General features: G+C 44.1%; 1 protein-coding gene across 4 annotated transcripts in view; it reads left to right on the forward strand.

The window, feature by feature from the left end:
- Nucleotides 1-25,728, forward strand: part of PDK3 (pyruvate dehydrogenase kinase 3) — a 1,369,253-nt gene that overhangs the window by 402,312 nt on the left and 941,213 nt on the right. For all 4 annotated transcript variants that reach the window (XM_069637291.1, XM_069637294.1, XM_069637292.1 and 1 more), the window contains exon 4: nt 9,680-9,864. In XM_069637291.1, coding sequence (XP_069493392.1) covers nt 9,680-9,864 — 185 coding nt within the window. The remainder of the gene's footprint in view (nt 1-9,679; nt 9,865-25,728) is intronic.

The raw sequence follows: 25,728 nt of genomic DNA on the forward strand, positions 1-25,728 counted from the left end.
TTTTGCCAATGTAATTGAGAGTGCCTCCGATCATTAAGTCTTTGTGTAGTGTGTTGGCCACTGGGAAAGATCCAGCGCGTTCAGTATTCGTGGTAGGTACATATGGGGCCGCTGTGTGCAATTCAGCACCAGGAAACCCATATCTCTGTGTCTCACTAGCGACACTTCAGAACAGCATAGGACCTTATCAGGTTCCGAGTTTTAGTATGTTGGATCTCGCCTTGTGGACTTATAATGGGTTTTTGCTAATCCTGATCAGTCCATGCGGTCAAATAGGATTTTGTGCAACTTTGGCGGTGATATTGCCCAGTTACTTGGGTGGACTTTGACCTCCCACATATCAATTCCTGATCACTTTCAGTCAGAGGATCTGCGCATATTGTTGCATCAAGGGAGCACGGCGTATCACTGGGCCTATTCACCCCACGTTCTTAATTCCCCGACACCAGGTTCCAGGGGGTCCTGCGTGGATCGACTCTGCTTCAAGTGGCAGCAGACCTGGGCTTGTTATGACGGCCCGACCAGCTTTGGGGGAACCCCAATGTGTGCATCCACTCCGATGATCCAGGCAATGGAAGTCTGTGTTCACAAAGTGGTCATTTGAGGGACCCGAGTTTAGGATGTAGTGGCACCAGGCCTCACAATGACACTGACAATCACTGCAGGGGTTGGCAGTTTACAGCAATGATATCTGTGCGAGGGGCCGCAGCACCGCCCAGATGCAAGTTTTCTGCCGTACGTATAGATGTGTGGTTGCCGCTGCTGTTAGCCCCATATGGATCTTGTCCTTGCCGGGCCGTTACACGCTGCGTGTGAGGCAGTAGAGCCACCAGCCCAGGGGAGCCCAAGGGGTGAATATTCTAGTTACAGCCCTCGCCTCGCCGTGGCATGTGGTCTTCGTAGGTTAACGCTGGATGGCGGGGGGTCGCCTTATGTCCGTGGGGGTGCTCGGAGTCTTACCTGCTTGTTCTTCCGACCCCGTGTGAGGCCACCAGTAATTCGGCTTGCTCCGCCACCGCCGGTGCCGGGGCAGGCGGGCCGCCGTTCGTCCAGTTGTGATGTAAGGGTGCTCCCAGGCAGAGGGCACACCAGGGCTGGGGCGGATAGTCGCTTGACGGGCCTCCCAGGGTGCGCGAACACTCAACGCGAGGTCACGGGCTCCTCGTTGCTATCACGGTCCCTGCAGCAGTATGACCTGATAGGCACTCTGTTTCCCCGAGCCGGTGTGCGCCCAAGCGCCTCCCCGCAGCTGCTTTCTCTAGGTGTAGCGCAGCATTGGTGTCTCGGATCTTCCCCAAATTAGCTGGGGTTGTGGAGCGGGGTCTGGGCTACTGCTGTCGTGATTTGCGTTCTGGACGGGGACCATCAAGCAGGGTTGTTTCTGAAAAGGATTAATACGGGCCGGAGCACCGAAATCAGGCAGCCATTTTCCGATGTGCGCAACAGCTAGAGATTTCCGATAATATATGGATCTGTATATGTTCTCTTCCCTATAGTTTGAAGCTTGACCTGGATCTGAGTTATACTCAACAATGGATTTTGTACTGTATTTATTGGTCCCCATGTTGAATGGAAGAGTGTAAACTTTTTTAGGATGATACCTGTTGGAATTGTAAATCGGATGTGGTGACTTTTCTATGTATGTTTTGGTCCAGCTCTAAAATCAAGTCTTTTTGGGAGGATATCTTCCAGCGTATGGACCTCGTGTTGGGTCTTTTGCTTCCCCGTAATCCTTTGCTCCGTGTAGTGGTTTCCGAGGAGGTTTTTGTCTGTCAGTTGGCTTACTCTCCTGGGCCTACAGAGTTCTAATGGTGGCCAAGAAACAGATAATGAAATGCTGGAAGAGTGGCCCTCTGTGGAATACTGCCTCGATGATTTGTCTGTTCTTTCATGTAGAGCGAGAGTAACTTACTAGGTCATGGAAAAGGCAGATGAATACTCGGACATTTGGGGTGTTTACAATGAGTTTTACACTTAAGGTTTCCCTCCCTCCCCCTACCCCTTTTTTCTTTCTTTTTATTTTTTTCCTCTTTCTCCTACACATCATAGTTTACAGTTGATAATGTTTTGTTCTTGATGTTCTACTGTTCATTTGTTTGGTTGCATAATGTTGTTGATTGTATTATAATGAAAATGTCAATAAATACATTTATTAAAACAAAACAAAAAATCCCAAAGCTCAATTGATAAATACATAGTTGATAATCTAACAATTGCTGACAACATACATTTTTATGGGGTGGAGTGTTTTTTCTTTCATTTATTGCACTCTAATCTAATGTTTGAATATAGGAGAGTATGTAGTTACCACATTATTCTTCTGATTACAAGCTGTACACAGTTTCGAAATTAGGATTGGATGAGCAGAAGCTAAAAGCCGCAAATCTAACTTCCACATAAGGTGCAGATATATAATTTGTCCATTATTTCTGACCCCCTTATGCTTTAAATGTTTTATAGATATATTCTAATATTTATTTATAGATTGTTCCAACCACATCATCAGTTGGTCTGTGGACCAAGACGTTCTCTCGCTAACAAGGCTCTTCTTAGCTATAAGCAGGGGTTACATAGCTCCCAGCTCCCCTCAATTACGAACCCTGTGTATATATCTTATACTCTTCACCCAACCATCTACCCTTGGCTAGAAAGGTGGTATTACTCTTCAGGACCAAACACTGCATATTATTATCACTATATGCAATATAAGTGGTTTATCCAAGATTTGTCAATGTTAAGAAAAAAATATAGAATAGTCAAATGTCTTTAATCTGGAAAGTAAGAAGGAGTTGGGCGTTTGGGTTGATTCCCAACGGTTTTCCCAATTACTACAACTAGATAATTTCATGCAAATGCTTCATACAAACCACGCCATGTTTTTTTTCTATGAGCTCCTTTGTCACAGAAGGAATGTCTGATTAGGAGTTTGGAAATGGTTATCTTGAAGATAAAAAGATTGGTCTCAAAGTGGCATTTAAAATCACCTCACCAAATTAGCATTTGATTAGGGTAATTATTAATTCCGCAACCATTACACCACTTAAGGGGAGTGGTGGACACCCCCGCAACTTCCGCTCTCCTTAAATGGTATAATGGGGTATACTTTTACTGGTGTCAAACCACAGCATTTGTGCCGCGATTTCTTTTACCAGCGACATTTTTGCTGCGATTTTATTACCCAACACCATCACAAAGCCAAGAGAAATCAATGAGTGACAGAAACAAAGTACTCAGTTAGCATATGAAATTTGTTTTGTGGGTTTGGTCCAAGATGTGTGCAAAATAAAGAAAAATGCAACAAAGCATAGGCTGGCTACTCCAGAGTTTCCAGTATGGCAAAATGTCTCTGAATGTAATTAAAAGTTATCTTATTGAAAACGCCTCTGTGTGGGATGCTTCCTCTGGAATAGTCCAGTCACTCAGTCTGGAGGCTTAAGTGGCCCTGAACTTACTTGGCTTCACTGGTTGCTGTTAGCTTCTTCTTAGCCTGGATAGCTATTTCTCTGAAAACACTTCTTAGTCTTCAGACTACATTGTCTTTGTACGTTTGGCCTGTGCAGCAAAAGGTCCTGTTCTTTTTCTTGACTCGTAGACCGGTCTCTGTTACTATCGCCCAGTCTTCCACCACAACTAGTTGGGCAATCTTGTTCCTAAGGGAGTCACTAGCTCTTTACCTCTGCTCTCCTTTCTTGTCTCCTCTACCTCCTTCTTGATGCGCTGCCACATAAATATTCCTCCTACCCTCCTCTTTTTTGCTGTCTCAGGCTTGGAGCCAGCCTTCTTTTTCTGCGTATAGACTTTATTCTCTCTGGGGCTACCTTTCTCATTCTCTCCAAAAATCACTTTCCACTTCCTCCAGTGCTTTTTGTCTTGTAACCACCTTACAGCTCCACCTCCTCCACTTTACTGTATTCTTTCCCCACCACCTTAGGATTTTCTTTCTCCTTCTCCTTAATCATTCCCTTGTTGTTCCACCTCCTGCTATTTTCTGTAGTGCCGGTTTATAGCCATTTGCTCACTGGACAGGAGCAAAGAAACTGCTATTTGAGTTTTAAGCCCTGTGGCCAAACCCCATTTTGTTTTCTGGTACTTTGTGTTCTTTACAGTGAGAAACAGCCATTGTAGCTGTGTATGCCTACAATGGCTTGCTGCAGTGCTAAAACAGATTCCTCTGAGTTAGTAGCAACTGTAAAAATAAAAAAAGGACATTGATGCTGTTTATTGAATATTCAGGAAACTATGAATGAGTATTATGTCCCAAATATGAGAATATCGTCCCTTCTTCCTAGGGAGAGACCTTTCCCATGAGGCAGGGTGACACATCCACAGTACAATAATTCCCCTGGGGATGGTGCATCGAGGCAGGATCCCATGAGGCAGGAAATCTCCTATGGAATTGGGGACAATTGTTTTCCGAGAATGCAGTATTGTTCCACCTCAATACACGCAGTCCCCTCTGTGAGTTGTCAAAAATGTGAGGCGGGCAACTTTTGTGAAGATTTCTCAACAAATGCCATTTTATTATAAAATAAGGTTGGATGAACGCCTCACTATCCCTAGCCTGAGGAGGATTTCCCTGCCTAAAGTAAACTAAAGGAAACACTGTAACAAAGGATATCTGTCCCTCACACTTATGCATTCAAAATAAAACAGGTAAATGCATAGCAATTCTAAATAAACAATACTGATTGAATTTGTAATATAACCACACTCTCTCTTTGTAAACTGGGCGAATTCCTCTTCCCCAAGGTTCAAATATGATTCTGTGTCACAGTTCAAGAAAAGAAAACAAGGAAATACTGATTTGCAACAATGTTGAGCAACAATTTGTTTTCACTTCAACTCGTCAATAGAAAGTTCCAACTCCGTAAATAGAAGGTTCCTTCCCTTCCTTGAACAATTCGTCAGTTCATCATTAGCAACAATAATTGTCTTGGTCAGGGTGATTTGCCACAAATGCCTTTAGCAACTTTAACTTGTCAACATAAAGTTGTATCTCAATTTGGTATACCTTTAACAGCTTCTGCTGGTTAACAGGAAGTTCCAACTCAATTTAGTATACCTTTAGTATCACAACTAACATCAATTGCATCTTGGTCAGAATGATTTACAACAGATATATTTAGCCTCACGTTCGACATAGATTGCATTTGTCAGTGCCCCTTTTCAGTACTTCAACTTCCACCTGGTTTACTCCCATGCCAGACCCACTCCTCCAATGGTTTGCAGTCCAAGTATACTCCCTTGCCTGAAGAGCATTTCACAACCACAATTCCTTTTGGGGTTAATATCACTTGATAAATGTTTCACCACAACTTCATATTGTTCAACAAATTGCAGCTTCAAAACTCCCAACAACTTTTCAGGGTAAACAAGATTTCTTTTAGCTCTCTTTGACATTCTTCTGAAAATAATGCCCCTCTCCTTCTGGATCTCTTTTCCCAGAAGGGCAGCCTTTGTGCCACTCTTGCTTCCGCATGTGAGGAGCCTGAGAGCGTCCTCACTTTTTCTCCCCCTTGGCACTCCTCTCAGGTGGCCAGGGAAAGGCCATCGTTTTTGGATCCCGACCCTGGGGGTGGATATGCGAGGCAGGATCACCTGGGTGGAGGGAACTTGGGGAGTGGGTAGAGGACGTCTTTGGGGTGAGACTTGGTATCCCCCTTTCCCTTGTCAAAGTGAAGTGAACCATATTTTTCCCCTGCCTTTGTAGGCTACTATCCGTTTTTTTCACTTTTCTACACCAAGAATGTCCAACAGCCATTCCACCTTAAGACTGGGACGAGGAAGAAACAACTGGGGGTGAGGCACACTTCCATTCATTCACACCACTTTGGTACTGAGAGGAGGAAGAGGGCTTTGGAGGAGTTCAATTGTAATAACCAGGCATGTCCAGCTAATACATTTTATCGTGTTCAGACAATTGAAGTGAAGGACTTGCACCTGCAGTCAGTTAACAAGTCCCAGGTGTATAAGAATGATGAGCGCCCGGTAGAGGGAGGTAGGGAGGGAGAGAAGGAGAAAAAGGGTGAGGGAGTGGGGGAGGGAGAGGAAGTGAGAGAGAGAGACGGTTTATGGAAGCAGAGCGGGCTGGAGAGGAACCGGCTTGAAGAAAGTCATGCTGAGCAGGAGTGCGAGCGAGACACTGGGGCCTAGGCTGGCCATGAGATGCTGCTGTGCTCTCTGCCCGGTGTCCACAGCAGGAGTTGTGTAGCACCCAAGCCTTCCGAGCGCGGCATGATTCTGATAGAGCGGGAGGTGCTCTTAGTAGCTTCCGCCCAGGAAGAGCAGAGCTATGTGCTGCAGAGGACAGTGAGCGCTGCTCACTGTGGCTCCCGTGAGGAAAAGGCAGAGCAAATAAAAGCTGGGAAGTAGAAGCGAGATGCCTGAAGGAGTAGCCGCATACCGGTAAGTGCAAAGAAGGGAACACTCCTACCGGGGCACTCTGGGGGTTGGAAAAAAGCATGCCTGAATGCCGAACGAAATGAAAACTATTACAAATTCTACAGAAGGCCAAATCAAGTGGTCTTGAATCGCAAACAAGCAGTAAGGCATTACAACTACTTTTGAAAGTTGCAACATGCATTATTGAAAACCGAACAAACTAAAAGATATGATGAGCATATTTGAAAGCAGCACAAAACAAAAGCAAGTGATGAGTACGTATGAGCACTTATAAATGAAATTAAAGCAAGGTGGTGAAAAGAGATAAACACCACAGAGTGGCGCCAAATAAAAGTTGTGGCAAAGCCAAAAGACTGCCAAGAAGAATGTTAAGTAAGTGTTGGCCAAAGATACAGGAGCCCAAGGAACTACAGGGAGAAAACCTATATTGGCAAAATCCTGAAGATTACAGAAGCATAACAAAGTGTATATGGTAATCAGTTGCATGAGCTGTAATGGATGAACCGTATGGTCCGACATCTCCGCCTAGACTGAGTGACCGCTACTTGGAAAGAGCTAAGGAAGGCAAATATAAAGAAACCTGTATGTTGCAACAGTTGCTTAAGAGAATGGTAAATACAGCAACAGAGCAATCTATGCAAACTATTGAGTATGCGAACTGTTGAAAAGTCTGTAGAATCAAGGATTTGAACTGGTATTGTTTTGAAAGCTAGAAGATTTGAACTGATTTTGGTTTTGGAAGCTGGGAGAGCTGAATTCTAGGGGAAGGAAACCCCAAGACTTTGTAAACTGTGTTGAACTCTTGTGGAAGGGAACCCCAAAGCCTTTTTGGAACTGTTCTGAACTTGGGGAAGGGGAAGCTGAGTATAAGCCAAGAGGTGGAAGAAGCTCTTAAATTTATTTTTGAGCACTATTTCTTTTGCTGCTGACATCACTACACATTGTATATATTTAGTTGTGAGGGCAAGTATAGGTTTTGGACACACAGACTTTTCATTTGTACTTACTGACACAGACTATCCTTAGTTTTCTTTAGGTAGGGAAATTCCAGTTTAGCATAGGTCAAGTTAGCTCTTAATCCAACCTGACATTTAAGTAAAATAAAGCTTTTTACTTAGAAAGTTGAGTCTGTGTTTTACTTCATGATGCCTTCACACCCGCTACATAAGTAACCAATGACTAATTGGGACTTTTACCTCTCTTCCCTAGACTTGGATAATGTGAGTGCATTCTAACTTTCACCACAGGTTGTGTAAAGTGTGAGCAACAAGTTTTCCCAACCCCGCCACTGTTGATAATTTCCGCTAGATTGTAACTGCCTTGGTTTGCTCTCTCTCTTGACTTGGGCAATTCTTGTAGGTGTTCACTTTTAACAATGAGGCCCCTTTATATTGCTGGTGTTCCCATAGACTCACACTCCCACCATTGCAGTCGTTTGGATTACTTATCGTATAGTTTTGCTGCTGTTTGTTTCTTCTGCATTCAAAATTACTTTGAAAATCTCTCTTGCTCGCTTGTGAGTGCTGCTGTTGCTTCGTTTCAGCAGCGGGAGATTCAAAAGTGCTTTACAAGTCACTTTCATTCACACATGAGTATCTGTCACTCACCGACTGCCTGTCTTGACTACACAGTGGGGAAGGAGTGCTCCGGGGTCACACACAGGCTGTGAACTCACCGGTTAAAATGTGCTTTCCTCTTGCCGCTTGTAGGATTTCTCTTCTTGTGGCTTCTCACGATTCTGCAAACCTCTTCTCTCAATTTGCAGCCGCCTGTGCCACCTGCTAAAGGAGCCCTCTTTGCTCCTGAGGCCCTCTCGTGCACTCCAGCCACCTGGGATGGCCTCCGGTATGGGAAAGCTTCCCATGCCTTAGCATCCTGGTGCGCAGCCCCTGCAGAGTAGGTCGCCAGAGGGCAAGCTTCCCTCTTGAACACTTCCTGCTGCGTGATATCTGCACTTCAGGATTCGAGAGGCACAGACCCTCTCAGGACCAGCAGTTGCTCTCTGCCATGCAATGGTCCTGGCGTCTTCTCTCTCCTCCAGCTTCTGCTTGGGCTGGCAACCACGCTGCTTCTGCTTCCTGCCACTCCTTTCTTCTTTTCTTTCCTCAATGTCCTGCACCTGAGGTATCTTTTTTTTAAGCCCCAGAGTCTCCCTCAGGTGTGGCAGATTTACATTAATGATTTGACCACTCCTATATTACTTCACCTTTTCAGTGATCTTCCCCGGCCCAGTACTTAGCAGATTATGGGACTTGAATGACAAAGTTAGGTTTTTTAATTTCTGTTGTTTTGCAATAAACCATCAGAAGAGTGGGGCTTCAGGGAATGTTGAACAATGATGTCTCACATTCCTCTGACCTGCCCCATACCCCCCATGTGATTCTCCGGCAGAACACCACCCCCAGGTTCACGATCAGAAAACATCTTCCTTTCCCTGGCCACAAGAGAAGGGTCCCAGGCTAGAATTTCTGAGGGAATCATTGCTGATTCATCATACCTCTCAAATACCAAACCCCCACACCCCTGCTGATAGTCAGAACCAATATATTCTGTTTCAAGGTGAGTGACTCTTATATTCTTGAAAACCTTCACCTACTAGAGAAGACATTCCTTCCACAGTTATAGCAGTATATTCATGTTATGGGCATAAGTAGCTTTTCTTTGGACACGACAGGGACTGACTATTTTTAGTTTCGGACTTGCTGACATTTTCATTAGTCTCTTTAGAGGCAGGGAAACCTTCTTAGTTTTAGGTACAGAGGTATTTTTCCAACCCTTTTACTTTAATAAAAGTTGTTTCCCAAACTCAAGCCACCCCTACGTCCAAGTCGGACGTGCACCCTTACAATTAGCAGTGGCAACAATTATACAGCAAAGCTCAGTTATGGATTGATTGCTCCCAAGAATAACGTGCCTGTTAAAAACTCTCCATGTTCCAGGTTTGGATAAGTATATAATTTCTAGGAGTTAAATACAAATGTATTTTTTCATTTTTCGCCGCCCCTGTACCAAAGTGTTACATTTGCTTCACACTTTCTTACATCTAGATGTCATATTCACTTCTTTGTAGGTAGTAAGCTTAGTCTAACTGCATTAATTTTGATTCATGGATTAAAAGAAATAGGCTGGTTTCAAAGGTAAAGGACTTGCATATAAAGCTATTCCAAGCATATATTTTTAGCTCATAGCTATTGAAAAGTATTGCTGCTTGTAAATATGGGAAATTCTTGGTATTGTGTTAGATAGATTCATCTCAACATTTTTCTATTGCTCGCAGCTTTTTGGGTGTGCTGATAAAAAGCAGAAATAGACACAATGATGTGGTTCCCACCATGGCGCAAGGCGTGATAGAATATAAGGAGAAATATGGCTTTGATCCTTTTGTTAGCAGCAACATTCAATACTTTCTGGATCGGTTCTACACCAACCGCATCTCCTTCCGGATGCTCATTAATCAGCACAGTAAGTCATTTTTTTTAAATGTTTTTATCAAAAAGCTATGTTTCGGTTGATTTAAAGCTTCAAAAAGATGGGGGAGGCAGATGAGATTCGTCCACACAGCTCGTGATCTGTCAAATGACTTTTGTATTCCTCATTTTATTTTATCAGGGGAATTGCTTCTAATGGTGGTAATTAGAACAACTTGGAGCAGAGCACTTTAACCACAACCCTATTTTTTAAGTGGTATGTCCTGTTTCGGGTGTGTTATTACTCCTCCAGACTAAAGATTTTGAAGTGCATTGTTTTTATGATTTGAGATAACTTTTAGCTTGAAAAGTGAGAAGGTTTGGTACTAGAATGGCAGAAGCAAATTATATTTTTGACAAGGGCATAGACTCAACTAGGTTCAAAGAACCATTATAAGAAACTCTGAGAGAGGTAAACATCAAAAAATGAACATAACATTTTTTTCCACAACCGAAAAATCAGTTGGGTTTAGACCGAAGCCATGATTTTACAGTAGACTCTGATCCTAGAAAACAGGGACATCATTTGGACCGAAGGTTAGGGCATGTTTTATAGGTGACATGCACTGGATTATATAGCATTCCACTTAAATCTCAATCAGTGAGTAGAATCGGCTAATGTTTTTTTAGTATCATCTAATATTTCATGACTGGATTGATTGAGCAATGTAACGCAACACACTGTATTTATTGACTTAATGATGACTTTTACTTTTGAATTTGATCAGTTGTGATAGGGGCATATTTTGTATCTTTTCCATCGTGGAAAACTTCCCAGACTAAAATATCTGCAACACAATCATATTCCAAAAGGATTAAGAATTTGTATTTTTACGCCACCAAATAATGTAGATATTGCCGATCTTAAGGCTTAGAATCAGGCAGTACCTTATTCTACTATAGTGCTAATTTACAACCTAATTAAACTGGCATAAATAATGCATGAGAGCAATTATTGAAATAGAAGACAAGGTTAAAAAATGAATAAACTATCTGAAAATCCATTTTCATTCAGGAATTATGAAACCAAGAAAGAACCTGAGGATTTATGAAACAGACCTATAAATACGACAATTTGAAAGGGATCAATTAGATTAGGAATTGGAGATGGTCTGTACTTTTCAGAAGCAATTTGATTGCAAACACAATCTGGTAAGGAAACATTTCATATCAAGATCAGTCATTTAGTTGTACTGAAGATTATACTAGTGAATCGGAGCCCAATATGACCAGTTTCCTTAACAATGGTATGGAAAGTATTATTATATTTTCTTTTAAAGAGTAAGTCAAATGAGGCAACCAATTTTTAAGAAACAAAAAAGGGACATTTACAATACCATATAGAAATCCAATGAAAACCAAAGAAAATACAATAAGTAAAACATTGGAGGAAGACCACCAGAAGTCAAATGAAGAAGAGGCAGACACTACAAAACCAAGCATGATGACCTGAGCAAGGGTCAAAAAAGTAACAAGCGCATGGCGCATTTGGAAGAAATGTTACTCATCAATATATGTAACCGAAAAATATCAATTCAGAAATTCATGTCCTTAATATGGAACTTACCTTTGTACCATTGGCCCACTTAAATTACAAAAGATGTTCACGAATAATCTCCCCGGGGGGATCATCTAATGTAGTACCTGGAGAAATCTCACATTTGACGGTTCATCAGAACAAAGACACACTTTATTAACCTTGTTAGAAAATGTTGCTAGTGTAACCGTTGAATCAATAGCTTCAGATTTAGAAATTCACACAGCTAAATCAAAGGGTATTCTTTTTACACCTACAATAGATATATTTCCAAAAGCCGTTTTAGCAAACAGTTGAAAACAGCCAAATGGCACAATTTAACATTTAGAGGGAAAGGGACTAATGGACTAGCAGCAAGATAGTACTATAGGCCCCACAGAGCGATTAACGGCAGCAATTAATACCGATTTAAAGCCTCAATCCATTTGTTTTCTACATTCCAATGAGATGATCTTACAGATGTTAGAATTCCCATTGTAGAATATCTTTTTGTTCAATGCGTCATCTTAGCAACTGAAACAGGACATGGCGATGGGAGCAAAATATGCTCCTCCTTATGCTGATCTTTTTGTGGGCATATTTGCAAACAATTGTCTTCACCAACCCATTATGGAAAAAATGAACACGATTCTGGGATCACAATATAAGTGATATTTTATTTTTATGGACTTGTATAGTGGAATATCTAGTCATATTAGTTTATTGTCTCGGGAGGATAGCTCGGTGCAACATGCTCGCCTTGGAAGCAAGACGTCACGCAGCACCACAGGTTCTATCACTGAGTCCGTGCTTAGAATCCTCTGGGTATTAAGCACATTATAAATAACCTATCATATCCTATCATGCTTAATAATAACAATTCTAATCTATAGTTCTCTCAGGAACACAGTTATTCAAATAGATTCTTTTTGGATTTTGAATATTACATTAACAATAAGTCTTCCAAGCAAGACTTATACCTACAGCTACCAATTCAGTGTTGCATGCTAAAAGTGCTCATCCAATAGCGCTTAAAAATAATGTACTATTTGAGTTCATATCTAAGATTGAAAAGAAATTTCAGCCACTGGACTTTTTCAAACTACAAGATACTCTGCCAAAATTACACATTGAAAAAGATATAAAATATGCCCACATCACAACTGATCAAAGCCAAAAAAGTAATCGTTCAGTAAATAAATACAGTGTCAATCCAGTCAAGAAATATGATATTCAAATACATTGGCAGATTTTACTCACTGATGAAGCTTTAAGTAGAATTTTGTATACTCCGGTGCTAGTCACCTTCAAAACACAATCTAATTTTTGTTCCAATTATGTCCCTGTCTCCTAGGCCAGAGTGTACTGTAGAATCATGGCTTTGGTCTAAACTCAACGGATATTTCAGTTGTGGAAATGTCAACATTTGTAAAATGGCAAAAACTAATATTACATTGTTTCAGTATGGTGGATCTCCAAAACATACAATGAAACCATGTCATATTGTCGTATGACATTTACAATCGATGTAATTTATTGCACATGTGGCCAATATTATGTGTGGAGTAAAAATAATTCCCTGAAAAACAGGAACACCTTCGGTCTAACGAAAATCCAGATTCTAAATTTCTGCTGGCATCAATTTTGAATTAACAACATTGAGATCAGAATTGTAATCAATCTAAATTTTGTGGAATAGAACATGTTCAGCAACACACTTGAGGAAGCAGGCACAAATTAAAACTGAGACAAAGGGAAACGTGCCTTAATTTTGAACTCTGAGAAGCTGAACAAGGAATGATTGATGACCATGAGATGCATACTTCAATATGACAGACAAATGTTCATTATCACAAAGTTCACAATTACTAAATTCAAGAATTGTTATTCTTCATATTGTTGATGGCAATTCTCATGCAACTTATCGTACTTACTGTTTTTGTATGAATTTGTCAATTAGAGTGATTTAATTAACAAATCATGATTTTTTTGTTTCTCGTATCAGTCTGGTATTTGTTGTCCTGCCTTTCATAATATGTAAACAAATGCAAAATAGCATGCAATAAAAAAATCATGATACTTACTTAGAACATGATTTGAGAGCTCTGTTTTAGCATATTTTTATGAACTCCATGTGTATAAAGAAGGAATGTTAGATGAGAAAAGTGACTAGGGCTTTTCTGAATTACTACTTTCAGCATGCTTATGGCCTATGAGGCCGACACATGTATGGGGATGCTTGTGGTCTCATGCAGAAGGGATGTGACCAGGCAGTATGGGCTGAACTGCCCCTTTTGCTGTGGGATGGAGGCTGATTTGCAAAAGATCTTTCCCATTTTGTAATGGCTTGGCTTAGATGAAGAACGTTGGGATGGAGGGTTGCCCAGAGCAATGCCAGAGGTTAAGATTAATTCTAAACCTTCTAGCATCACCTCTTTTGTTTTGCTTACAATGTTCATATTCTGCAGTTTATTTTCATGCATTTTACTGCTGCGCGGCAGAAGAGAAAACATGCCTATGTTCGCTGTCTGGCAGGGCTGATTTTCATTTTTGCACAATTGATACAATTTATAACATTTTGTAGGCTAATACTATTATGTATTTGAATGTAAGGTTATGTATGGGTGCAGAAGTACGACTCAGTGGTGGCATGGTGGTTGGTAAAGACTTTTATTTGTGTATGAAAATGAAAAGAAAACCCCTTTCGAATGGATTCTGCCCTCCCACGTATTCCTCATCTTTGATCTTCGCACCTTGAAACACTAGTGTATTGGCGCGTTATAAATGTCATATCATATCATATATCATTCGTAACGTTGGCTTTGCTGCTTCGGAGAAAAAAATTACACACCAGAGGGCGCTGTGTTTGATGTCGATGTCCCTAGAGGGTTGCCGTAGGGTGTCGATGTCATCAGCAATACAAATAGCTCGAGCCGCACCTGTTGGCTTCAGTTCCGTTTTTCCAAAAGCTTTGCTTCGAGTGTTCAACGGCGCACTTCAGTTTCATCAGAAATGTCTTCATCATCCAACCCTTCTACCCCCAAGTCTAGGTTTAAAAAATGCCATGACAGTGGGAAAAAGATGTCTATCCCCGACCCCCACCGAGTCTGTCTGTGGTGCCTGGGTTCTGAAAAATCAGACCGATGACTGCGGGTCCTGTCACGCCATGACAGGAAAAGCTCTCAGAGAGCGCTGAGGTAAACCAGTGGCAAGGAGCAGGGCTTCGAAGAACTCTTCGTAGAGGGATAACAAGTCCGGGGAGTCTAGGGACTCGTCCCGGCGCAAAAAGTCAAAGAAGGCTCCCTCTTCTTCTTCATCTGATTCCTCTACTGAGGTTATCAGGTGCCCAACCAAAAATGATTCTCCCAAAAGATGGGAGGCTTTCAGGAGTTCAATGTTGCGTATATTCAAGAATGCGGCCTCAACACCCTCGAAGGAATTACGCATAGATAATGCCCCAGTCAATCCGTTAGAGGACTGAGGAAGATCAAAGGCTACCGAGGCAAAGTCGAGTACCAAATCGGTGAGTCGCTCTAGGTCCGGTGAGATCATCTAGAGAACGTAGCCCTTCTCCGATACCTCTAAGAAAGAGCAAACCGTCAACAGAGACAAGCTTATCAGTGCATAAATCGAAGGCAATGCCAAGTAAATTAGCGTTAGTGTCGAAATCTTCATTGGCACCTTTGTCATAGGTTTCATTGACGCCATTGTCGAAAACAACGTTGACGCCATTTACATTATCGACGCCATTGCTGAAGACAGCGTTGACGCCATTAGCGTCATCAACCCCATTGTCGAAGCCAGTGTCGATGCCTTCGAAGGTCACTTCGGCCATTTCGAAGCTTCTGCCCAATACAGAGAAGGCCTATAAGTCTATACCAAAAAAAGACTTCAAATCTATGGCCTCAATTTATGAGGAAGAACAAGCCTCTGAGGAGGATTCTCCCCCATTTGGTTTGGTTTATGGTACCAAAAATGTTCCTGAAGAACTTATTGATCATGAATCCAAGATATCTGATCTCTATGATTGCCTAAAGTTAGCTAGTGGCATACACACTTCGCCAGAGCTCGAATTTGGCAGACCTGATCCAGCTGAACATGCAGATTCTGCATACATGAATATCATGAATAGGGTCATTGAATTCATGGGCTGGAGCAGAAATTCTCCTACCTATGAACAAGACGATAGGACGGATATTCTGAATCGAGGCCCTCAGAAAGACCGGGTATTACCTTTTCATGCAGCCCTTCAGAGGAAGGTCATGACTATCTGGGAAACTCTAGAATCTGGTCTTACTGTAAATAGGAACTTTGCCAGAAAATATAGACCTTCTAGCATTGATCCGGACTATTTGACCAAGCACCCTACACCTGAAATTTGGTGGTTCAGGCAGCCACATCGACCGGGCAGTCTGCTTACCCCTCTATTCCCCCGGATAGGGACGACAAGAGGGTTGATACCTGGTCTCGTAACATCTTCTCTTCGGGAAGTATGGCCTTAAAATCGGCTAAGGTTACTTGTACCCTTTCAAGATTTACTTATACCCTGTGGGACTGTGTTAGCATGGCGGCTCAGCACATTCCGGAAGGCGAGGAAAGAGATGGCTTCCTGGCTTTAGTGAAAGATGGACAGAAGGCAATGGGACAGTTTCTCCAGTCAGGACTGGACACTGCTGACAGTATCAGCAGGTCCATGGCTTCTAGTACTACAAAGGTTTGCGTGGTTGGGGAAGTCAGGCTTTGCACCGGATCTGGAAGCCATATTACTAAATATGCCCTTTGATAGCTTGAGGTTGTTTGGCAGCAAGGCGTATGAGAGTCTGGAGAAGCTGCAGACATCCAAGGCGGCGGCTAAGTCACTTAGTGCCTCCATACCTCAACAGCAATCCTATTCAGGCTCATCTTCCTGGAGGGGTCGTCCTTTTCATTTCTATTCCTCATTTGCAAGAGGAAGAGGACAGGCTGGACAAAGGGGACAGAAAAGATTCCCTCCTGGTAGGCGAGAAAAAGGTGATACATCAGCCCCAGCAGTGGAAACTGTACCCTCAGCCGCTGCTGCAGCCACCTCTAAGCCACTTTGAGACCTTGAACCAGAAGACCCCGGTGGGAGGCAGAACCTCTCAGCATCTGAATGCATGGCAGGGCATTACTTCAGATGCTTGGGCACCGGAAACAGTAGCCAAAGGTGACTGCCTTTTTTTTCAAAAAAGGCATCAAGATCATCCACCGGGAACCAACTCTGTCAAAATTCCAGATCTGTTCCTTGTGCAGGACATTTGAACCCTGCTATAGAAAGGTGAAATAGAACATGTACCTGAAGCGGAGAGCAACAAGGGTTGGTATTCCCCCTACATTTTCATTCCCAAGAAGGATGGGGAAGTGAGACCCATCATGGGCTTAAGAAATTTGAACAAATTCCTCAGGAAGGAAAAGTTCAATATGGTAACCCTTTCTAAGATCCTTCAGGCTCTCCAACTCCAAGACTGGTCGGTATCATTGGACCTTCAGGATGCTTAATTTCATGAACCAATTTGTCTCAAGCACAGGGAGTACCTGATGTTCGCGGTTGGTGGTTCTCACTATCAATTTCGAGTTCTGTCATTTAGGCTGACCTCCGCCCGAGGGTTTTCACCAAGCTGATGGCGGTAGTGCCAGCAAGTCTCAGGAGAGGGTGGATTCACGTCTAACCCTACCTGGATGACTGGTTGACCAGGGCTCATTTACCCGAGCAAGCCCAGTAACATCTCAGCATCACATGCCACTACCTACACAGACAAGAAGTCCCATATGATACCATTCCAAAGACTCTAGTTCATCAGAGCGGTCTTGGATACTTCCTCAGGGAAAGCTTCGCCTCCCAAGGTGAGAGCTCAACACATTCAGCAGATGGTAGCAAAATTGCAGAATGCCTAACATTTTCCGGCCTTCGATTTTTTTGAGGTTGCTCGGCCTCATGGCATCCTGCATTTTCCTGGTGCCAGAGACCCGATTGAGATTGAGATCCCTTCAATGGGCTCTCAGAACTCAATGGTCCCAATTTTCAGGGACTGTCGGATCAACTGCAAGTTCTGAGCAGAGTTGCTCAAGACCTGAATTGGTGGGCTTGCGAGGACAATATTCTCAAGGGAGAATCTTTTCTGGAAACCATGGCCGGAGATAACGGTGGTGACGATGCCTCACTCATGGGGTGGCAAGCCCACTCCAACGAACTAACAATCAGCGGTCGTTGGTTTCCATCAGAGTCCAAACTACACATCAACCTTTTGGAGCTGAGGGTACTCAGACTAGCGCTGAAGGCCTTCCTGCCTTCTGTACAGAGAAAGAATGTCCTGATAATGACAGACAACAAAGTGGCTATGTACTACCTCAACAAGAGAGGAGGTTTAGGGTCACTACCACTACTGCAGAGAGGCAATGCAGCTCTGGTTCTGGGCAATTAAAGAAGGAATCTCTCTGTTGGCAGTTCACCTAGCCGGAGAGCAGAACACAGCGAGTCTCCCGCGAGTGGGAACTAGCTCAGGAAGTCCTTCAAGAGATCTTCACCCTTGGGGAACCCCTCAAGTGGATCTGTCGTGACCGAGAGCAATCGGAAGTGCGAACAGTATTCCTCAAGGGAATTTCCTCTGAGAGGAGCTCTAGGAGACTCGTTCGTAGAGGACTGGCAATTTCCGCTTCTCTGCGCGTTTCCTCCAGTGCCTGTCATTCCTCACGTGGTCAGGAGGTTGAGAAAGTTTGGGAAATCCATGATCCTGATTCCTCCGGATTGGGCCAGGATGACGTGGTATGCAGACCTTCTGGACTTGTCCATCTACCCTCCAATACGTCTTCCACAAAGAGAGGATCTTCTCTCGCACGAGTAAGGTCGGGTTCTCCATCCAGAGGTCAAGACACTCAGCCTTCATGCATGGTTTCTGAGGGGCTGAGATATAAGGATTGGGACCTCCTGGATGACGTAATGGAGATCTTGCTTTCGGCCAGAGGGCCAGCAACCAAATCCTTATACCAGTGTCATTGGAATAAGTTCAGTAACTGGTGCAAAGATAAGAATGTGGGCCCATTCCAATGTGGCACACCTACAGTGCTTTCTTTCCTGTTACATTTAGCCAATCTGGAGCTCCAGATTTGAACAATAAACGGTTACCTGGCTGCCCTTTCCATTTTTAACCACTCCTCTGAAGAGGTCTCTTATTTCAAGATACCTTTGATTGTGCATTTTCTAAAGGGTCTCACTAACTTGTACCCTCCAGTCCCTTTTCTTGTGCCTGTTTGGGACTTAAATTTGGTATTAAAATTTCTCACATTCATTTCATTCAAGCCATTACATTCATGTACTCTAAAGCTCCTTATATTACAAACAGTCCTTCTAGTGGCTCTAACATCAGCATGCAGGATGAGTGAGTTATAGGCTCTTTCTTGTAAGCCTGCTTACACTGTTTTCCATAGGGATATCCTTAAAATCAAACCAGCATTCCTGCTTAAGGTAATCTCTGATTTTCATTTGTCTAAAAAGATAACACTGCCAACTTTGTATTCTCCCCCTCATGCAGGAAAGGAGGAAGAAAGACTTCACAGACTAGACCCAAAAAGGGCTCAAAGCCTGTATCTTGCTAAATTTTGACAAGATGATCAACTCCTCATTGGGTATACTGGCCACAAATTGGGCCTGAACCACAAAAGACTGTTGCCGTGTAGAGCAGTTAAGGTTAATTTAAAAGTTTGTTAAGCATTAGAAAATGCTGTGAGATCTAATCATCCCATTCATTGTATAAATGTGTAGTATAGTAGGTGAAAACTATATAACGAGTCGATACACCACGTTGAATGAAAAAAGTTGTTTTTTAAGTTTATTATTTAACAAAGATCAAAAGATGAATTGAATGTTAAAACATTTCCAGGTAAACAAAAATGAGAAAACAACCTAAATTAGACACGATACAGTAGACTGTTCAAGGGGAACAACAACAGAGGGATGAATACCAAAAAATGTCTGAAACATATAAGAGCTTGAAGATGGAAAAACTAAAAACACAGATAACAATTTTGAATTTTGAAACACAAATTGCAATTTGAATACTAAAGCGCATACATAATTACTAACCTGCCCTGACTAGCACAAATATATCTGCACAAATTGGGCCTGGCAGTAACCAAACAGACTGTATCCAGATGGATAATTTTAGCAATTGGAGAATGTTATAGACTAGCAGGTAAAGAACCATCAGCTGGGTTAAGGGCCCATTCCACTAGGGGCATGGCAACTTCTGCAGTTCTCCAAAGGGGTGTCCCGGTAAACGATATCTGTGCAGCGGCGTCCACCTGGTCATCTATGCATACGTTTCTAAAGCATTACTGTTTGGACTCGACCTCGTCTCAAGGAGGTCTTTTTGCAAAGGCTGTTCTTCAGACAGTCCATGATTAAATTTATTGGTACTCCCTCCTCCAAATTGTCACTGCTTTGGGAGTCTATCAAAGATGAGGAATACATGGGAGGGCACAATCCATTCGAAGAACAAGTTACTTAACCCTGGTAATGTTCTTTCGACTGGATGGTCCTCCCACGTATCCCTCATCGCCTCTCCCAGCCTACCCTGCCGTACAATTTACGTGCTTTACACTCAGCGTTTTTTGAGAGTTTGCGGCCTTGGGGTACGCCTAGTCAATCACTCGATTGATGGGAACGAAAAAAACAGAACTGAAGCCAACGCGCGCAGCTCCAGCTATTTGTATTGCTGATGATATCGATACCCTATGGCAACCCTTGAGGGACATCAACGCCACCACATCGAGCACCTTGCCCTCTGGGGTGGACATATTTTTTCAGAAGCAGCATAGCTGACGATACGAATATCAAAGATGAGGAATACGTGGGAGGAACATCCAGTCGAAAGAACTTTACCAGGGGTAAGTAACTTGTTCTTCGAAGGGATTGTGTCCTCCGACGTATTCCTTATATTTGATAGATCATCTCCCAGCTTGCTGGCCTCGGAATTCTTTTTTCAGTAGAGGGCGCTGCGTCTTGACGTCCCTCGAGCCGATGTCCCTCGACGGCCTCTATCGGCGGCGACGTCATCACGCGTATAAATAGACTCGCGCCGCGTCCGTTGCTCAGTTCCGTTTTTCGGCGCTTCGTGGGGCCTCGGAATATCGTTCCTCAGTTCTTCAGTCAAATATATCATTATTCCTTGTGAATACCGACTCGTACTCAATGGCTTCCTCACCCGAACTGACGACTCCACGGTCCGGCTTAAAAAAATGTCGAGACTGTGGAAAGAAAATGTCGTTGACGGATCCTCACAGGGTCTGTTTATGGTGCCTGGGAATCGAGCACCATTGTTCGGAGTGCGAGGTCTGCATGTCCATGATGGCGAAAGCCTTGAAGGAGCGAAAGGGGAAGCCCGAGAGAGGTAAGGCAGTTAAAACTTCTTCGAAAGTTTCCTCGGCGGAGTCGAGACATTCATCTCCTCGCCATCACAAAAGATATTCTCGTTCTAGGTCTCGAAGCAGTTCCCATCACTCTTCGAGATCCAAGCATTCAAAAAAGAGACGTCGAAGATCACCTTCCTCATCTTCGTCTTCCGTTTCCCCAAAAAGGGTCTCCTGCCCCACAAAACATAGCTCTCAGGCTGAGTGGGAGGATTTCAGGAAAAAGATGCTAAGCGTCTTCGAGAAAGCGGCCTCGACCCCCTGGAAGACTGCTGAGGGTGATACCCTGGGTGAAAGACCCGAAAAATCAAAAAGCCGCGAGTCGCAGCACCCGGCGAAAGAAGCCACTCGAGAGCGTCACAAACCCTCGAGTAAAGGCAAAGTTGGGTCTTCGACGCCGTCGTCGAAGATCCCTTCGACACATAGATTGGCGTCGTCGACGCCGTTATCGAAGGGTTCTTCGACGCACAAGTCATTTGAGTCAACGCCGTCTTCCACGTCGACGCCGAGAAAGGATAAATCCTTGGCCACGGCCATACCCAGAGCCTCGAGCACGAGAATGTCGTCGACAACCTCGAGTAGAGTCCCGATACTCTCGAGTTCATCGAGGCCTCTACCACCTTTCTCGACGCCTTTTTCAATGGCTACGATGGCTTCGAAGCCTTTAAGGTCTGTGTCTACGTCGACGTTTTCTCAGCCAATCATGACGAATTTGGCTCCTTCTGCTCTAGAAATGGGATTTATACCATTTTCAAGACCTGATCACTCCAGAGTCTTGTCTTCTATTTATGAAGAAGGGGAGGATTCGGATCAGGAAAGACCTTTTGAGTTGCAGGGATCTGCAACTCCTGCAGCAGAGGAATTTACTTCTGAGGAAGGTAGGTTGAAAGACCTCCATGAATCCCTACAGGAAGCAAGTGGGTTGGACACTTCCCCAGAAGTGGAATTTGCCACACCAGACCCAGGAGACATGCTGAAACCCCTTATAGAACCTTGATGGCAAGGATAATAGAGTTTATGGGGTGGTCCACACCCTCACCTGCTTTTCAGCAAGACGACCTCACAGACATCTTGGTCAAAGGTCCTCAGGAGGATCCTGTGGTGCCATTTCATGCGGCATTACAAAGGAGAATATTGGCAAACTGGGAAACACCTGAGGTAATCCCGGCGGTTAACAAAAAATTATCAGCTAAATATAGGGTGTCTTCTGCTGACCCTGAATATTTATCCAAACACCCAAATCCGGAGAGGCTGGTTGTTCAGGCTGCTACTTCAGCAGGTAGTAAATCGGCTTACCCTACTGTTCCACAGGACAGGGATGATAAGCGATATGACTCTATGGCCAAAAAAGTATTTTCTGCATGTAGCATGGCGTTGAAATCCATCAATGCTGCTTGTACGCTCGCAAGGTTCAGCCACACACTTTGGGAGTGTTCTTCATCAGCGGCTGACTGTCTCCTGGAGGGAGAAGAAAGGGAAGCATTCCTAAACATCATCAAGGATGGTAAAGACGCTATGTGCAAATCCCTTCAAACTGGCATCGATTCTGCTGACAGCATCAGCAGAGCCATGGCGGCAAGTACAACAACCCGGAGATTTGCTTTGTTGCGAAAGTCTGGTTTTGCTCCAGATGTGCAAAGCAGACTCTTGAATATGCCCTTTGACGGCTCTTCTTTGTTTGGTAAGAAGGCAGATGACAGTTTAGGAAAAACTACAAACCTCAAAGGCAGCAGCAAAATCCCTAGGAGCTGCAATCCGTCAGACACCATATCGCCCCTCAGGAACCTCTTGGAGAGGTAAGTCCTTTCGCTTCTATTCCGCATTCGGAAAAGGCAGAGGACAGCCGGTTCAAAGGGGTCAGAAAAAATTCACCCGAGGTGGACGGGGTAAAAATACAAAAGCTGCAGCAGCAGCAGGTGCCTCTTTACCCAAAACCAAACCGCTCTGAGGACTCTCTTCACAAAACACCAGCAGGAGGCAGGTTAACTCAACATCTGACAGAATGGCAGGCTATTACGTCAGATGCTTGGGCATTGGAGACAGTTGCCCAAGGTTACTGCCTGCCTTTTCTACGCATCCCTCAGAGTCATCCACCAGGGAACAGCTCTCTGAAAGTTCCAGATCTGCTCCTCTTGCAGGAAATTGTAGACCTGCTAGAGAAAGGTGCCATAGAACCGGTACCTGTAGCGGAGAGGAACAAGGGCTGGTACTCCCCCCTACTTTCTCATACTGAAGAAAGACGGAGGACTGAGACCTATCTTGGACTTACGAGAATTGAACAAGTTCCTCAGGAAGGACAAGTTCAAGATGCTAACTCTCTCTCAGATTCTTCAGGCCCTCCAGCTCCAGGACTGGCTGGTATCTCTGGACCTCCAGGATGCTTATTTCCATGTGCCAATCCATCTCAAACACAGGAAATACCTGAGGTTCGCAATTGGCGGCTCTCATTATCAATTCCGAGTTCTGCCATTTGGGCTGACCTCCGCCCCGAGGGTCTTCACCAAGCTAATGTCTGTAGTGGCTGCAAGGCTAAGGAGGGAAGGGATCCACGTCTACCCCTACCTGGACGATTGGCTGATCAGAGCTGTATCTTCGGAACAAGCTCAGATCCAGCTAGATTATGTCTGCCACTTCCTTCACAAACTGGGCTTCTCCCTCAATTTAAAGAAGTCACAGATGATACCATCACAGAGACTCCAGTTCATTGGAGCGGTCCTGGACACTTCCCTGGGAAAAGCCTCGCCACCAGAGGTGAGGGCTGAAGATATTCTGCAGATGGTCACCAAGTTTCAAAATTCCCAACGTCTCCCAGCCTTCGACTTTTTGAGGTTGCTAGGCCTCATGGCATCCTGCATCTTCCTTGTGCCAGAGGCTTGCCTGAGAATGAGATCTCTTCAGTGGGCACTGAGAACTCCGTGGTCGCAATTCTCAGGGAGAATGACAGACCTCCTTCAGGTTCTGGACAAGGTGGCTCGAGACCTTCAGTGGTGGGCCTGCCAGAAAAACATCTTGAAGGGGGAACTGTTTTGGCAACCATGGCCGGAGATAACAGTAGTCACAGATGCCTCACTCACGGGGTGGGGAACCCATACCAACGACTTGACCATCAGCGGTCGTTGGTCCCCATCGGGGTCCAGACTACATATCAACCTGTTAGAGCTGAGAGCAATCAGACTAGCGCTGAAAGCTTTTCTCCCATCTGTACAGGGGAAAAATGTCCTGATAATGACGGACAACACAGTGGCCATGCACTACCTCAACAAAAGAGGAGGCATAGGATCACTGCCACTGTGCAGAGAGGCAATGCAGCTCTGGTTTTGGGTAATTCAAGAAGGAATCTCTCTATCTGCAGTTCACCTAGCCGGAGAGAAGAACTTGACGGCGGACACTGTGAGCAGGCAGGGCACAGTCTCCCACGAGTGGGACTAGCTCAGGAAGTCCTTCAGGAGATCTTCACCCTTTGGGGAACCCCTCAAGTGGATCTGTTTGCCACCAGTACCAACAGAAAGTGCGATCTGTTTTGTTCAAGGGAATTTCCCCCGAGAGGAGCTCTAGGGGACGCGTTCGTAGTGGACTGGGAGTTTCCACTCCTGTATGCGTTTCCACCAGTCCCTGTCACTCCTCAAATGATCAGGAGGTTGAGAAGATTCTGTACGACCATGATCCGAATTGCCCCAGACTGGGCCAGGAGAACGTGGTACCCGGACCTTCTGGACATGTCCCTCTGCCCTCCAATTCCTCTTCAACTCAAGGAGAATCTTCTCTCACCGAAGGGAGGTCAGGTTCTCCATCCAGATATCAGAACCCTCAACCTTCATGCCTGGCTTCTGAAAGGTTGAGATACAAGGATTGGGACCTCTCTGATGACGTCATGGAAGTGTTGCTTTCGGCCAGAAGGCCAGCAACAAAGTCTTTATACCGCTGCCGTTGGAACAAATTTTGCAGCTGGTGTAGAGAAGAGAATATCGACCCCTTTTCATGTGGTACACCAACGGTGTTATCCTTTCTACTCTACTTGGCAAATTCTGGCCTTCAAGTTGGCACTATCAAGGGCTATCTCGCAGCGCTATCGATCTTCAAGCGCACTGCAGAGGAGCCTTCGTATTTCAAATTACCCTTAGTAATACAATTTCTAAAGGGATTAACTAATGTCTACCCTCCAAGACCTTTCCAGGTTCCTTCATGGGACTTAAATTTAGTCCTAAATTTCCTGATGGGTACTCCGTTCGAACCACTCCACTCTTGTTCGCTAAGATTTCTCACCCTTAAAACTGTCTTATTAGTGGCTTTAACATCTGTTAGAAGGGTGAGCGAATTACAAGCTCTATCTTGTAAACCCCCTCATACAATTTTTCATAAAGACAAAGTTGTCCTACAGGTGAAGCCTAATTTCCTCCCAAAGGTGGTTTTGAATTCCACATCACTCAGGAAATTACCTTACCTTCATTCTATCCACCTCCCCATCCGGGGAAAGAGGAAGAAAGGCTACATAGGCTGGACCCAAGGCGGGCTTTAAGCTTTTACATCAGCGGACTTGCTAGGATTAGGCAAGCAGACCAACTGTTCGTAGGTTAATCAGGGCACAAATTAGGACTACCGATAACAAAACAAACCATTTCCAGATGGATTATTTTGGCCATCCTGGAATGTTACAAACTAGCAGGGAAAGAGCCTCCTCAAAATCTTAGGGCTCATTCAACCAGAGTTATCGCAACCTCCTCTGCCCTCCAAAGAGGGGTTCCGGTTTGTGACATATGTGCAGCTGCCACATGGTCATCCGCACATACCTTCACAAGATTTTACAACCTGGATTCCTCCTCTAGTCAAGAGACTAGGTTTGGCAAAGCCGTATTACATTCGGTTCATTCCTAAAAGGAAACCTGGCGTTTTACTCCCACCTCCAATTACACACCATTGCTA

This window comes from Ambystoma mexicanum, chromosome 7p (assembly GCF_040938575.1).
Source record: "Ambystoma mexicanum isolate Mex_15411 chromosome 7p, UKY_AmexF1_1, whole genome shotgun sequence".
Taxonomy (NCBI): domain Eukaryota; kingdom Metazoa; phylum Chordata; class Amphibia; order Caudata; family Ambystomatidae; genus Ambystoma; species Ambystoma mexicanum.